The 16,502-nt window shown below is 33.3% G+C and overlaps 1 protein-coding gene across 2 annotated transcripts in view; it reads left to right on the top strand.

Annotated features, from left to right (window-relative positions):
- The first annotated feature begins 915 nt into the window (after positions 1-915).
- beta-PheRS (phenylalanine--tRNA ligase beta subunit) overlaps positions 916-16,502 on the top strand; it is a 212,810-nt gene continuing 197,223 nt past the window's right edge. Inside the window, exons 1-2 of one of the 2 annotated variants that reach the window (XM_072529913.1) lie at positions 916-964; positions 1,779-1,834. In XM_072529913.1, coding sequence (XP_072386014.1) covers positions 931-964; positions 1,779-1,834 — 90 coding nt within the window. In that variant the 5' untranslated portion in view covers positions 916-930. Of the gene's footprint in view, positions 965-1,531; positions 1,703-1,778; positions 1,835-16,502 lie in introns of those variants that run through there. The other variant, XM_072529912.1, reaches the window with a different exon arrangement.

Here is a 16,502-nt window from a genome sequence, read left to right as displayed (position 1 = left end):
TCTTAGAAATAATATAATAATGTTTAATAAATTTGTACATTTTCCTTCGGAAGTTTTATTACTTTCTCCACCGAATACATTTATAAAAATCATATATTACAAAATACAAACAAAAATTAAAATAGTACAATAGTATAATAATAAAAATCGGTATATCGGTAGATTACTTCCTAAATCGGTAGATCTACCGAAAAATCGGTAGGGTTGGCATCGCTGCCTGCAGGTGTAAGGTAGCTATCGGAGTACAGGATACTCAATTATCTGGAATTCCTACGTATTCACGATTGAAACTGAATGTAGAGGGCAGGTCGATTGCAGTGTCATGACCGATAGACCGATATAAATGGTATAAACAAACATAACAGTATAATGTTTACCATTGCTTTTTAATGTTTAGTTTGGTTTAAGACGAGTTATTTTTATTATTTAAAAATGGAAATTAGCCTAATGATATCGTTGAGTATTGTGATGAAGCAAAGAGACCATTGGTTGAAGGGGAAGCAGTTTTCAAGTGATGAATTCTTAAATTTTAACTTTAATGGTTGGAACTGGCTTGTGTATTGGTTAATTTGTATATTTTTTGTATAAATATTTTGTGTATACCTGGGAACCCATAGTATAATGTTCTGTGTAATGTTTGTCTTATTAATATATGCATTATTTTATAAAATTATGCCTAATGTTTTTTATATGTTAATTTTTATTTTATACTATTTTTTGACATATGTAAGGACTTTATTGTATATTAACATAAATAAATAACTTGAACTTGACTTTATTTACTTTATTTATTTATTTATAACTTTATTTATTTATTGACTTTATTGTAAGATAGTTCATTTGATTACATGAAATCAACCTTAACTTGAGATCACCTGTCAGAAAAGATCATAGCACATGATTTGTCTTTCAAAGGTTCCATAATAAATCATGAGGAAAAACCTCGTGATACTATCCCAACGTGGTATGTATTTGTATTTCTGTTATTTAAGAAAATAAATTATGTATTCTCAATATGTTATTGACTAAATGATAGCAGTATTTTCTTTTTATTGATTTCCTCAAGTTTTCCAGTTTCTGTTATTTGTGTGATATTAGTTTGTATTTAAGTTAATTATTTAAGTTATATTTAAGTTAATTATTAGTTTTTTGTTAAACTTTACTAATTATTTTCCAATGTTATGTTTACTTTAAAAAATTTTATATATATTTTGTTTCAATGTAAATGGTATACCCGTTAATAAATAAATAAAAGTTTAGGAAAGAGAAATAGGGACATATCTGTCCCTATTTCGCAATAGGGGAGGAACAGAACAATATCGATTTGATTTAAAATACTTTAACGTAGTCATAATGCTGAAATTTACTAAAAAAATTTAATATTTCTATTTCTATTCAAATTAATTGCTGTCTGGTTTGTTTATACCACTTTTAGTAGTTTAAATTTATTCCGCCAGAGGTCAGATACTTTGTTTTCAATCGCGAATCGAGCTGGCAAGTTGCCTAAGTGCAGCGCCAAAACAGAAGAGAAGAAGAAGAAGAACGTCAAATATATCTATAGGTTATGTTCAATGTTCATTCATTGTACGAAAATTCAATTTAACTATAATTTCACCACCTTAAATAAAAATTGTTTGATTTATAATGCCGACAATCGGAGTTAATAGGGATTTATTATTTAAATCATTAGGCAAAAGTTACAGTGAGTGAATATTAATTATATAATTTTAATCATTAAGCAAGGATGTGTTTTACATAAATTTTCTTCTATTTTTTAGCTGACGATGAATTCCAGATCCTTTGTTTTGAATTTGGTTTGGAACTAGATGAAGTGGTAGGTGTACAACAATATTAGAAATTGTTAACCAGTTATTACTACCTATATTAACCCTTAAGTACTGGCAGCTACAGTTGTTACACAAGTACTAAATACTGACAGGGAGTCACATTGACTCCTTTGAAAAAATGGTCAAAATCAAAACTTCAAATAATTTGTATTTTTTTGTTAAACAATAAGTAATTCATATTATCAAGAAACACTTGTTGAAAAACTTATAACAGTTATTAAAAATGGTACATTCAATAGGCAAATAACTTTACACATGAAAATGGAGGTATACACTTCAAAGTAGCAACAAAATTACTAATTTTTGCCTTAGGTGATTAGCAATGATATTTCTACTGAAAAATCATAAAAACTTATTCTTAAATATAATAATGGTAAAAACTGCAACTGGTAAACACAGGTAATAATTTAGTGCTCTTCTTATCTGGAACAACAATACGCACAACATTTTCAGGAACATTTCAGACATATTGGCCTTCTACATTTTATACACAAGCTGCATGTCTTTCTGTGTAATCTCGAAAGGCATATGTAAAAATATTTTCGTGTTTCCAGATGTTCTTCTTGTGTACCTTGTGCTTCTTTTGGTAAATGCAAAATACGACATTAAGCATTTCACTTCCCTACTTACATTTGGATTTTTCAATCTAGACATCATTAAGGATTTTTATCTAACTGTTCAGCTAAAGTTTTTATAAATTTGTACCAAGTTGTATCAGTTTTATTTAAAGCATCCATTTTCATCTATAGCATCAACTCCACCTTAAGTTAGCTTATAAAATGCATTTATCTCTGATTTTCCAGTTTCTTTATCAATTGCTGCTAAATGGTGCATATATGATAATAATATAAATCACAGTTTGTTTTTTTGGGTGTATGTAAAATTATGGTCAGATCCTTAGTAAATCCATAAATTGTTTCACCCACTTCGTGACTTCTTTTTGGAAGAAAATCTGCTGGTAGTTTTCTTTTATTTCTTTTAGTTTTTTAAGGGTTCCTACAAATGTCAAGTTATTCTTCAAAAGATGTGAGCAAGTTTAACTGACGAAAACCAGTTATCAACTGTTATGTTTCTGTTTGAATTGTATAAGGGTCTGGCCAAGCATATTACTGACTGAGTTGGCTTACAGAGTTCTTTCATCTGCGGTTAAACCATGTCTGTCAGTATCTTTACAAGTATAAATGTATGCATTAAAAAAATATTGTGTTTGTGTCTGCTAGCACCATAATTTTTAACCTGCATGTGTCTGGCTTCAACAGAATATACATTTTAAATTTGCACCTGCCTCTGAACCCCACTAACATTTCATCAATGCAAGCTGTGGCTCCTACAGTATAGCAGTTTTTGAATTTTGTATAAAAATGTTAAATAACTCGTGTATAGCAGCTGCTGGAACATTCAACTTTCTCTCTTTCCTGTTGTTCATATTGTCAAAACGTAAGGCAGCTAATAAAATTTGAAAACTGTTCTTTTGAAAAATTGGTTGAAGTTCTATAAAATGGGTACCCTCAAGTTCAGGTTTATTCTGATGTTTATACTTTTGTCTCATTGTGCTAAATTTTTATTTGTCTATTGAATAATTAAATCAAACATTTCAACAGAAAACAATTTACTAAAACCTGTAATGGGCTAATGTCATTGGCTGAAACTACACATGCTGTTAGAAGATGCAGAATGTTATGATCTAGTCTACGCACACTACTTCTGTAATGTTCTATTTTGCTGCACTTATATCTGTTTTTACAGTAATAATATGTTTTTAAATCATCCGCTTCACACTGTCACTAGTGTCACTTTCAGAACACACAGTTTTATTTTTTGAATCTACTTTACTTATTTGCATCATAGTTGGGGTTCTTTGATTTTCATCATACCATTGCATTACTTTTTCTTCATAATTAACATATAGGACACTAATATTTTGGGAATAATAATCAATGACTGGTATTCACTTTTATAACATTTGTACCGACATGAGTCAATTTGACTCCAAAAGTTACATATCTCAGTAAATAAAAATGCAACAACCTGTTTTTCTTAACACTACTCAGAGAACTAAAATTTATTAAGGTACTGACAAAATTTGTGAAGGGATACTATGCCATTTGTGGCATAGAGTCTTTTTGACTCCACGTCATTACTTACAGCTTAATAATGAAACTAGTAAAATCAATATCTAGAAAAATTTACATTGATTGTATACTGGCTTATGTTGTCTGATTGTGGAAAAGCACTATAAGTACATTTTTGGCACTTTATGTGTTTGATTGTATCTATATGTTTTCTCTTACCATTAATAACCAAATCCTACTTGACTATATTATTTACTGAGTGCTTCTGAATTTTCTATAAATATTCTGATCTAATGAAATCTAGTAGTTTTTTTCAATTTTGTAATGTCAACAATTTGTATCAAAATATCTAACATAGAGAGAATACTCCAAGTAAGACAAAGAATTTTAGCAAAACTGATAGAATTTACATATCGTCGGCTTAACTCGAAAACCATGTAACTGCCAACAGAGAAACTTTACAGGAGAGCAAAACACTGTTCCCTCTCAAGCTTTTGAACGATATGTAGACATCAACAGCTGTTTCCTGCTAACAAAGTGCTCACAAATAACCACAAAAATATCAAATGTTAATTCAGTTTTAATTTGGTTTGTTTGTGAGTTACTTGGTTTGATATCAGTTAACTTTGGAGTTACATGTTATGCTCTGAGGAGTTACAACATTTGTGTCTTCATGGAAAAGTATGACGTACCAATTTTACTGGAGTTATAGAATATGCCAAAATAAATTAAAAATTGAAGATGAAACTAGGATAATGACATCAACACCCAACAATAGAGCCAGAAACATCGGCCACCAATTCACGGTTGATAATTCTACCTTTGAAGTGGTGGACAAATTCACATACTTAGGCTCCCTGATCACCAAGGAGAACGTCATGACGGAAGAAATCAAGCGAAGAATAATCCTAGCAAACAAATGCTATTTTGGACTGAGTAGACATATGAGAAGCAGAAACTTAAGCCAAAAAACAAAAATAACCATATACAAAACCCTTATACAACCAGTGTTGACATATGGGTCGGAGACATGGACCATTTCCAAGGCAGATGAAAATCTCCTGCTTATATTTGAACGAAGGATCCTGAGAAGAATATTTGGTGGCATCTGTGAAAATGGTGTTTGGAGAAAGAGGTACAACTACGAGATATATCACAGATATAAAAATATATTTGGTGGTAAAGACGTAGTATCCTTTATAAAAATAGGAAGACCAAGATGGGCAGGAACTCTGCCAAGATCACAGCAGAACAACCCTCCTAGAAGAATCCTTATGTCACAACCTGTGGGAAGTAGAAGTAGGGGTAGACCAAAACTCAGATGGAGGGATGGTGTAGATGAGGATGGTAGACAAATAGGTGCAGCAAACTGGCAACAGTTGGCAATGGATAGAACTGACTGGCGTAATAGACTTGGGAAGGTCGAGGCTCTTTTATAGGGCTGTAGCACCAATGATGATGATGAAATTAAAAATTAATATTAAGTTCAAATAAATGTGGAAACAGGCAAATAATAGAGAGTTATTGCAACAATCTTTTTTCATGTCCTCTATTAAAAGTACTTTTATATTGACATATACCCATGCGTAGTTCTACAAACTTTAAAGACTTCCTTTATTAAAATAAAGGCAGACTGTATTTAAATAAAATACTAGTAGTCTGGACTTTATTAAAAGATCTTTTATTTTGACGTAACATGTCACAGAAATGTCAATTAGTTTTAGTAAACAACTTATATTCCAGGCAAAACTTATTTGATAACTAAAACTAAATTCTAAACTAGTTAAAATGTTCTAACAATAAAGAAATAATTAATTTTAACACTTAAACCGAATTAAATTATTTAAAATTTGGACAGAACAGCGAAATCGTATACCAAACAATAGAATAGACCAAAACAATTTATTTACCAATGAACTTAAATAATTGACAATTTAGTTGACTTGACATGTTACATCAAAATAAGAGAGATTTTAATAAAGTGTGCAATAACGGTTGTATGCAGGCATAAAATCCTGTCTTTTATTAAAAGATCCTTTATTAAAGTTAGCCTTTATGTTGACGTTGCAATAACTGTCTAATAACTAAAGTGACTCAGTGAACAGATTTTTATTATCCAAAAAGACATTTTATAACACAATAAAAGATCATCTTAGTCCTAGGCCTACATAAAAAAATGAGTAAAATACTGAAATTTAATATAAAAATCCAACAAACTAGTCCATCTGCTTGGGGAAGATCATCATAAAATGAATGAAAGTCAATTGGCAAAGTAATTTTAAGTTCCTGCAGATGCTGGTACTTCGCTCTTGATATTTTACGCCTTGTAAAATAAAGCTGAGGAAGGTCCTGTCCTACAGCTTCTACAACACTTATAGCTTGTTCACCTGTGGCTCTGCTTTATCTTGAATTTGTTCCCGTTTTTTTGGTCTTGTGCTTATTTTTTTACTTACAAGTCTTTCAAATGGCTTGTATTCGTCCTGGAATTGCAACTTAAAGTACATTTGTTTGTCACTTGTGTACTTAAGACAACAGATATATATTACTTTAGGATCTCCTTGTTTGGAGCCAGGTCTTATTGATGTATAAATCATTGGTTTCCTGTAGTCCTTGAAAAAGGTGTGGTCAAGGTATTTAACTTGATATGGTTTGGGATTTTTTCTTGCCTTTTCACATACTTTGATGTAGTCAGCTGGTACATTGATGTCTTTATTTTTCATAGCTCTTTCTATTGTTGAGTGCATCGAGTCACACTCCATTTGGGTGTGACCCTTTTCAAGATATTTTTGTTCTATTGTAATATTAAGCATAGAAGCCGCATGTAATAATGCATTTGATAAAATGGCGGATCTGTTTTGATAATTACAACCGTCGCTGTAAAAAATTACTTCTCCTTTGTCTTTAAAATCAATTTGGGAAAAAAAATAACACAAGCTGCTGGCAAACTCATTAGCCATCAAATCCCCTTCGCCCTCATTCCAGATATAGCAATATCTTTCTTTTGTTTTTAAAATTGAAAATACATAAATTGTGTACACCGAGTTTGCTTCTGTAATACAAAGAGGATGCATTTGACTTTGGACTTAATAAAAGCGACTGTAAGTCGACTGTAAACACGAATTCCTTTTCTTCTTTATCTTTGTTTTTTTCTTTTCTCGCCGATTCTGCTTTTTGTCGGTGTTCGTTGAATAATTCCTCCGATATGTGCTTTAACTTAAAAGCACGGCACATGTCGCACTGATCTTTTTTGGGTCTCTTCAATGACATATTCATATCGTTGAATGCATATATGAAAAGAGCACATAGACAGTGCGTTAATATATATTTTTTTTTTTTCATTACACCAGCTTATACTTCATAAAGCTGTGCCTTTGATGTCCAAATTGGTTCAAGGTATAGTTTCTTTGAGCTGGTTCTGCAGTAGTGAGATTCGACGTGTGGCATGCTTTGTTGTATTGCTCAACTGAGCTCTCCTGTCTGGTTCTTTTTTTGCCCTCATCTCTTCTGGGTGTTTTATTGCAGCTATTAGGCTCATTTTCTGACAGACTACTTTCTTCATCATTTTCATTTTCATCCTCTACTTTATTTTTTAGCCAATTCAATATCATCCAGTCTCCAACTCCCAGAGTTATGAGTAAAGTTGACTTACAAACCCGAACCTTCTCATTTCCAACTTTTAAATGAAATTTAAAAGTCACTTTCCTCCTTGACTTGTTTGCTTCTTTTCGATCTCGAGCTCTCTCAGGTAGACAAACATCAGTTAGTCCTTTAACATACATTTTTTTAGCATCACATGACATTTGCCAGAAATGAGTAAATAGCCTTTTCCTTGTGTTTTCCGACAGCAGTTTACAGTGAAATTTAGGGCTTTTAAATTTACATTCTACTGCTCTCATTTCTCTTTTTGGTTTTTTTACTACAAAGCGACTTTTTCCGTTGACAAGCTTTCTTCCAACGTACTCTTCTCCTTTTTCTCGGGACATTTTCGCTTTTTTATACTGCCAATCGCTTTCATGAACTTGGTGCCTTTTTCTGCGTTTCCGGTTCTCTGCCTTACAATTTTCATCAGTTTCTTCAACATTTAACGCTACCACATCTTGAGGGGCATCTTCATCTGCTTCTTGATTATGTTCTTCGGCATCTTCATTTTGAGTAGGCCTAATCTCTTCTTGATCTATGTCTATAGGGGAGGTTTCGTCAGGTCCTACCATTAACTCTAAAAGAACATTTCCATTCACAGGCTTCACACCTACTTCTTCAACAGTTTCATCCAGTTGATCACTTATACTAGTATTAGCTGTCACTTAAACCTGAGATACTTAATGGTGGAGCTGTTAATAGACTGTTAATGTCTAACATAGTACCATCTTGGTTTAAAACAAGTAAATTTTCATCAAAGCAACTACCCAAAAGATCGATTTCTACTATTTCTTCTGCATGTGGGGTAGAAGTTGAAGGTTGGTATAGGCCTACAAAGTTTTCTTCTAAAATTACATTGGTGGATTGTAGTAAAGAATTTTCATCAGTTTTCTGAACAATGTTTTGTTCTTGATTTTGTGTTATTTGATTTTTTTTTCTTTTCTTTTTCTTTTTTTTTTCGTCTTTATAGAGGGGAGTCTGGAATCTTCAAAAGACATCTCAGTCCAGGACGCCGCGGTACTTTAAAATGCCCTCTCGTCGCCGAGTCTACGCCGAACGCCTACCTGCTAAACCAGACCCTCCTCTGTCATCCAGCGATCTGGAAGCGGAATGGCCGCTGTAAGGCCGGCATCACTTCCGAAGCACTACCTTTATTCATTCATTCTCCATTCATACACATTCACACTCTATTCATCAGCAAGGAGGCTCCCTGTCTCGTTCCAGGTAGCGCGTAGAAGACACTCATCGCTCCTAGTTTGTCATCATTCCCAGATGGGCATTTTCTCCTTTCCCATAGTCTTACTCACGCATTCTAACTTCACCTTTCAGCATCATTCACTCTTACCTTTAGCGTTGGTCCAGCTGTCTTTCTTCCTCTTGCTTTTTCTTGATCACTGCACGGATATAGCTGTGAATGTTAGTCCAACCTATTTTATTTTCAATCATTCTCTCAATCATTTCTCTCACTGTAACAAAATTCACACCTATCTCTCTCTCCATTCTGTTTCTTTCCACTATCCATCTGCTGCAATCGAACATCGTATGTGTCACAGTGTCCGAGTATCCACAGTATAGGCATTCATCTGTACCAGCCTTTCCGATGCTATAGAGATAGGCCCTAAAACACCCAGGTCCTGTGAGCACCTGCGCCAGGAAATAATCCAGTCGCCTGTGGCCACAGTCCACCCAATCTCTTATGTTCGGGATCAGAATTTTCGTCCACTGTGCCACATTGTCCTTGTTATTCCATTCTTCTTGCCATCTTTCAATTGACCTTTCCCTTTCCTGTCTTCTCCCGGTCACAGTAAGGTTTGGGCCTCTTCTCTCATAAAGCTCCTTTCTTTCCACCGCCAAAACATGCAACGGAACACATTCAGTGATGGTACATAAGGCTGCCGCAGACACAGTCCTGTAGGCGCATGCCACTCGCAACAGACTTGTTCTGTCCACTCGTGTCATGAGACTCCTATAGCCCGTTATCTCTACCGCCTCGCTCCAGACTAGTGCCGCGTAGAGGACGATCGACTGTACAACACCGTGTAAGACCCTCCTCCTTTCGGATTTGGTTCCTCCAATGTTCGGCATCACCCTCCCCAACGCAGCCTTCCAGACCACCTCCCGCACGTGCTCCCCCCATTTTCCATTCTGGTGCCATGTCACTCCTAGATACTTTACTTCTTTCTTAGATGTTAGACATGCTCCCGCACATTTTAATTCAATATTTTGCCTGTTCCTTGTCCCCTTCAGAATGATGGCTTCGGTTTTCTCTGTCGCAAAGTTCAGTCCGTGCTGCGTCATCTCTTTCTTTACGACGCCGCCTGCGTTTCGAACCCGATATTTGAGATCTGGCTCATCCCGGGCCACTACCAGTACAGCGAGGTCATCCGCGAATGCGAAGGGGGTTCTACCCTCTTCGTATTCATAGTGCATAAAGTAACTAAAGATTCATCAATGCAACTACCCAAAATATCAACTTTTACTGTTGGTTCTGTATGTATGGTGGAATTTGAAGGTTTGCAAGCAGAGTTTTCTTTTAAAATAACGTTGGTGGATTGTAATAAGGAATTTTTGTTACTTTTCTGCAAAAAATTTTCGTTTTGTTTCTTTTTCAACATTGCCATAATAACATCTTTTCTGGTTGACATTCTGAAAAAAAAATTTAATTATAAAATGTTTAAGGAAAAATGTATGTGTTTTTATTTTGGTATTTATCCAGATTATAAAAATTACCTCATAACTCTTCTTTTTGCTTTGTTTTCAAGCTATTCACATCTGCAAACCTTGTAACTCCTTTAAAACCAACATAGCAGAACACGTAACTCCAAATACCACTTTAGCGCAGAACCCGTATTTCACATCGAACACGACCTATTCAGTTAGATATTGAGTAAAAAAGTACGTAAAATTCTTATCCAGTTAACTATAAAAAATATATGAGTGTTTATTTTCTAGAACGTACAACATAGCTAATGGTTATAATAACAGGAAATTCTTTAGGGATGAAACAATATAGTTCTAAACTTTCAGACCAAGTAACTCCAGACATAACCTCAAACCAGACGAATAACCTTAAACAACAAATCTCATAACTCCTTGATGAAGTTTGATTGTAAAGTAATGCAACATTTACTTAAAGATGTACTATTATTTAAATATATTATAATAACTTAGCTCTTACCTTACGCTAATACACACAAGTAGCTTGTACGCACAAATACAACAACATTTATTCAGTAAACAAACAAAGCACTACACAGCGGCCCACTTGTTGCATGTAAACAGACTGTTGGAGCATGATACAAATACAAACAGATAAGATACCGCGCATGTAGGCGTGGCTTATGTGACGTCAGCTTGTGCTAAATTTCGGCATATTGTGTTTTTATATTTATGTACATTTACGGTTCATAGCCAATATTTAGTAAAATAAAAATTTTTTTAAGTGTTAAAGGCTTTAAATTTTTCGCAATATGATGTGTGCAGTGTATGGTTGTGCCGTTGACAATATGTGCAAGAGTTTTGTACCCGGTACAGCATTTTATAGCTTTCCAAAAGACAAGGAAATGCAAGCTGTTTGGAAACATTTGTGTAAACGCCAGGATAGTTTTAATGTTAAATTTGCTCGTGTTCGCTCTAAGCACTTTATTGAAAGTGATTATGAACGTAATTTAAAACATGAATTGCTGGGGTATACACCAGCAAAACATCGTTCTTTACAAAAAGACGCTGTTCCGTCAATCAATTTATCTAAACCAAATAAACAGAACGAGAACGCGAATTTTGATAGAACGAACCGGCAACATAAAAGACAACAAAAAACACTTGTGGATGATTTATTAAATAGGTACGTGATATTTATTATATTGAAGTGCTAAATAGTCATGTCTAATGATTTCATTGCTAAATATTTGTTTTTGTAGAGCGAAACTTTGTAACAATAGTGGAAACAGTTTTGATGATGGTGCGAAGGCTGGTGATTCTTGTTTGATTCCCGAGAATGTTGTTTTGGAAGAATTACATACTCGTCAAAGTATTGGCTTAGTTTGTAGTTAAAAATACCTAACTAGCACAGATACTATCTTAACTAGTCTGTGTTTTTTGACATCTAGAATATATTATGGTCCTGTATACTTTAACTCTAATGACTTGTTTTAAGGGTTAGGGTTAATACTGAAGAAGATAATCGGGACAAAATAATACTTGGACTAAAACTGCACCATAATGAAGACGACCAATAATCAGATATAGGTTTACCTTATGCACATATTTTCCTTTGTTACAAGCTACGCCGATATCTATCTTTATATATATATATATATATATATATATATATATATATATATATATATATATATATGTATATATTTAATATATATATATATATATATGTATATATATATATATATATATATATATATATATATATATAAAGGTAGGAGATAAAATAATTATAACCATATTTTAGCATATCCTGAAGAAGCGAATAAATTTTGCGAAAGCTAAATAAAAGAACAAAGGGTTTTACTTATCCTGCTCTATTAATGACTGATACCTCAAAATTAAACGTCAGTTTACCTAACGTGTCATATATATATATATATATATATATATATATATATATATATATATATATATAATATATATATATATATATATATATATATATATATATATATATATATATATATATATATTGTGTATGAAAATCACATTCCACGGTTTGCAATTTGTGATTCGGCCATGGCTCGCTCCATCAAACTTCACTCTCATGGAAAAAGTGTTATTTTATACAATATACTAGTTTAAATATTTAAGCTTAAATTCACGTAGTAAATGAAACATCTACTAAATTATATTAGAATTTCAACAGTTCGTTTCAGCATGGATACATTTTGAAAATTTAGCACAAGGTGACGTCATGCGCGAGATGTACGAGTTTAGTGCGTGGCAATATCATATCTTGTATCCTTATATCATGCTGTTGGAGGGAGGGCGTTACCAGCTGTGCAAAACGAAAATTCCTTATTAAACGTTACGAGGTTTGAAATATCCCTTTTTTAGGAACTTGGAATTTTTTGTAAGTTATGAGGTTTGTAGTTGTTGTATGGATCATTGTTGTGAGTCATATGCCGACAAAAACCGAAAACTGCTTTTTCGGGAGTTACGTGGTTTTCTAATTAAGCCGACGATATGGTAAGATGGTCATAAGTATATGTATAAAATATAAAGACAAGAGAGAGAAAAATTTTTAATTGTATTGTTAATGAAACAAATGTTCTGTTACTTATTTTTAATGTAAAGATGATATGTGTTGATTAAACTGTTTAGTAGTTCAGCTTAATCCTCAAGCCAAGTTTAAACAGATGATTTTCTAATTATATACAATGTGTGCCTAAGTCACCCCTCAACATATTTTCTGAACAATAAAACTTTAAATCAGAATGATTAAAAATTGAGAACATATGAAATAGAATCATGTGGCAAGTAATAAAAGCTGATTTAAAAAGTTTGTTTCAAGTTCTTTTCAACCAGGTTTACACAATTATCACATTCAGTGCAAAAATCTCAAAATATTAATTTCAATTCTTATCATTAGTTATATAATGTCACATCTAATAATAATATGTCTATAGCTGTAAAATCTCTACACATATAATAGAGAATATCGCAAAAAAAACTTCTTTGAACATATTTAAGTAATTTTTTTTTCATGGAAGTAAAAATGTAAACTGATCTTACTGCAGCCAGATAGCTTATTGTACATCTTCAATTTACTCATAATACCCATTTCAGGATTCTTGAACCCAGTAACAGCTTAGGCTTATCTTATAATGGGTACCATATATTTTTGTCACTTGTCACTTGATAGTCTCTTAATTTTAATGTGGTTGCATGCATATGAGCGTCACCTTCAATTACATCAATTCCATTTATTTCGAGGAAGAATAAATGTCAGTTTGTATAAAATTACAATGGTTTATACTTACATATAACAGAAAGTCTTATAAACCAAAATATTTTTATTAATTTAACAAAACAAAGTGATAAAATATTGTAAATCAAAAGTTTAGAAATAACAAATAAATAAATCAAATATAATTAGATAATAAACAAAGAAGGTAATGAATACACAAATGAAAAGTTATATATATATATATATATATATATATATATATATATATATATATATATATAGCAAAAAATACGACCGTTGATTAAATTTGCAATATATTCAATGGTTGAATAGCAGAGGTTTTATCGGTCAATAATTGGCAAATAAAAGTCGTCAACTACTTTATTGATTTATTCGAATACGTTTCTCTTTTATTTTTAAAAGCATCATCAGTTCACTACAAATAAAAAGGATTTTAGAATATAAGTAAACAACCAACAGGGTTCATACTTACAAAACAATTTGTAGGGTTTTTTTTATAGATGTTATAAAAACTCTACGATAACTTAACATTAAAGATTAACAACTAAACGAGAGAAACGAAACAAAAAAATACAAGAAAAACTGTAAGAACATTAGTTCATTCAATTTTAACAGATGGCTTCATTTGAATGTTGGTTTAAGCTCTTTCGAGGGTCAAACCACACTAATCTTTTCGATTGTTTTCAATCAGCTCTAGGATGTCATAATTTTCACATGTGGCTTATTGTCGTACATGTGTTTCTTTGGAATGCATGGTGCAGGTACGATTCTTGAGGGAATTAGCAAGCGGAACGGGGACAGACCTTTTTTAAAAAAGGATTCATTTATTCCTTTTTCTTTAAAAAACAAACAAACAAACAAAAATGGAAAGAAGAATGGGAATGAAGTTACTGTCTTGTAAGGGGCTTTTTATTTGTTTTATATGATGAGAGAGTGATATATCTGGCTCAAGTTGTCGATGTCGGTTCTCTTATTTAGGGACGATGGATGTTTTAGAATTTGACACATTTCAAGGATGGATCGCTTATGATAATTTTGTTGTTTGCACAGTATTTTGGTATTCGTGAAGTCGATACTGTGTTTGGTTGAAATGGCATGCTGTGCAAGGGCACAAGATGGTTTAGAAATCCTAATGTCGCTTTTGTGGAACATTAGTCGACCTTGAAGCGAGCGGCTGGTCTGGCCAATATAGCAGGAGTTGCACTCTGTACAGGGTACATGATAGACGACATTAGTTTGTTCTAGAGGGGCCAATGGAGTTTTTGTCTTAGAAAATAACTTTCCTAAGGTTCTGGTATTTTTTAAGGCTATTTTGACAGGTAAGTTTTTGAAAAGTTTGTTAAGCTTGATAGTGATTTGTGGGAAGTACGGGAGCGAAGCATATTTTGTGGTTTGTTCAGGAGTGAGGGGGGACTTATTCATCTGTATTTTGTTAGATATGGACGCTAATGTTATGTAGCCTGTTGGGTGTTTCGGTAATGGACTGCCCATAGCTTTTGGAATATAGAAATTTATTGATGAAGGATGCCGGATAGGAGTTATCTATGTGAATGGACTTCAGTAGATTGAGAGATTCTTCTTTGTAAAGCGGGTGTGTCAACATGTGTACTCTAAGGCTGAGGGCTTGTACCAGGTTTATATCTGATTGGGTGTGTCGAATGGTAATTTAAGAAACGGTTGCTAGCCATTTCTTTTCTGTACCAGGTCGTAACTAATCTGTTATCCGGTGTGCGAATGATTCTCATATCTAAAAACGGGATACTGTTATCAACCTCAAATTCACATGTAAATTGTAGGTGAGGATCAAAGCAGTTAAAAACTGATAAGGTGTCAACCGCCTTATCCGACGAGGTTGCTAAAATCAGATTGTCGACATATCGTTTTACAAAGGGAACCTGGAAATCTAACTTCTTGATACTCTCATTAATAAGATCATCTAGTACAAAGTTGACTAGAATAAGAGAAATCGTGGATACCATAGGAGTTCCAAAAATTTGCCGATAATATTTGTCATTGAAAATTAAATAATTGGTGTCAAAAATCAATTTTAATAATTCGGAAAATGTTTCCCAAGATATCGGACTGTGGGGTTGGATTTGATTCCAATGGTTACGGAGAGAGGTTAATACACTGGAAAGTGGAAGATTTGTGAACAAGGATACTACGTCAAAACTTACTAAGACAAATCCTCTGAGTACTTGGTAATTATTAATAAATTCACTGAACTGGAAAGAATCTGTTATGTTGAACTCATTGTTATAATTGTATGCTTGTGAAAGAATGTTCGTTAGGAATTGGGCTATATTTGTGTTCGGAGCATTTATTGACGATAATATGGGTCGCATACTTAGTTGTGGTTTGTGAATTTTGGGGAGACAGTAAAATCTAGGAGCATAGCCATTGTAATTATGGAGGGATTTGGCTAGTTTCTCGTCAATAATTTTTTTGTTTTAAATTAAGTTAAATTGTTTTAAATTTATTTAGATAAATTACCATTCGACACACCCAATCAGATATAAACCTAACCTGGTACAAGCCCTCAGCCTTAGAGTACACATGTTGACACACCCGCAACATTAGCGTCCATATCTAACAAAATACAGATGAATAAGTCCTCCCTCACTCCTGAACAAACCACAAAATATGCTTCGCTCCCGTACTTCCCACAAATCACTATCAAGCTTAACAAACTTTTCAAAAACTTACCTGTCAAAATAGCCTTAAAAAATACCAGAACCTTAGGAAAGTTATTTTCTAAGACAAAAACTCCATTAGCCGCTCTAGAACAAACTAATGTCGTCTATCATGTACTCTGTGCAGAGTGCAACTCCTGCTACATTGGCCAGACCAGCCGCTCGCTTCAAGGTCGACTGACGTCCCACAAAAGTGACATTTGGATTTCTAAACCATCTTGTGCCCTTGCACAGCATGCCATTTCAACCAAACACAGTATCGACTTTACGAATACCAAAATACTGTGCAAACAACAAAATTATCATAAGCGATCCA

Source organism: Diabrotica undecimpunctata, chromosome 4 (genome assembly GCF_040954645.1).
Source record: "Diabrotica undecimpunctata isolate CICGRU chromosome 4, icDiaUnde3, whole genome shotgun sequence".
Classification (NCBI taxonomy): Eukaryota; Metazoa; Arthropoda; class Insecta; order Coleoptera; family Chrysomelidae; genus Diabrotica; species Diabrotica undecimpunctata.
This window is presented reverse-complemented; position numbering and strand designations above follow the sequence as displayed.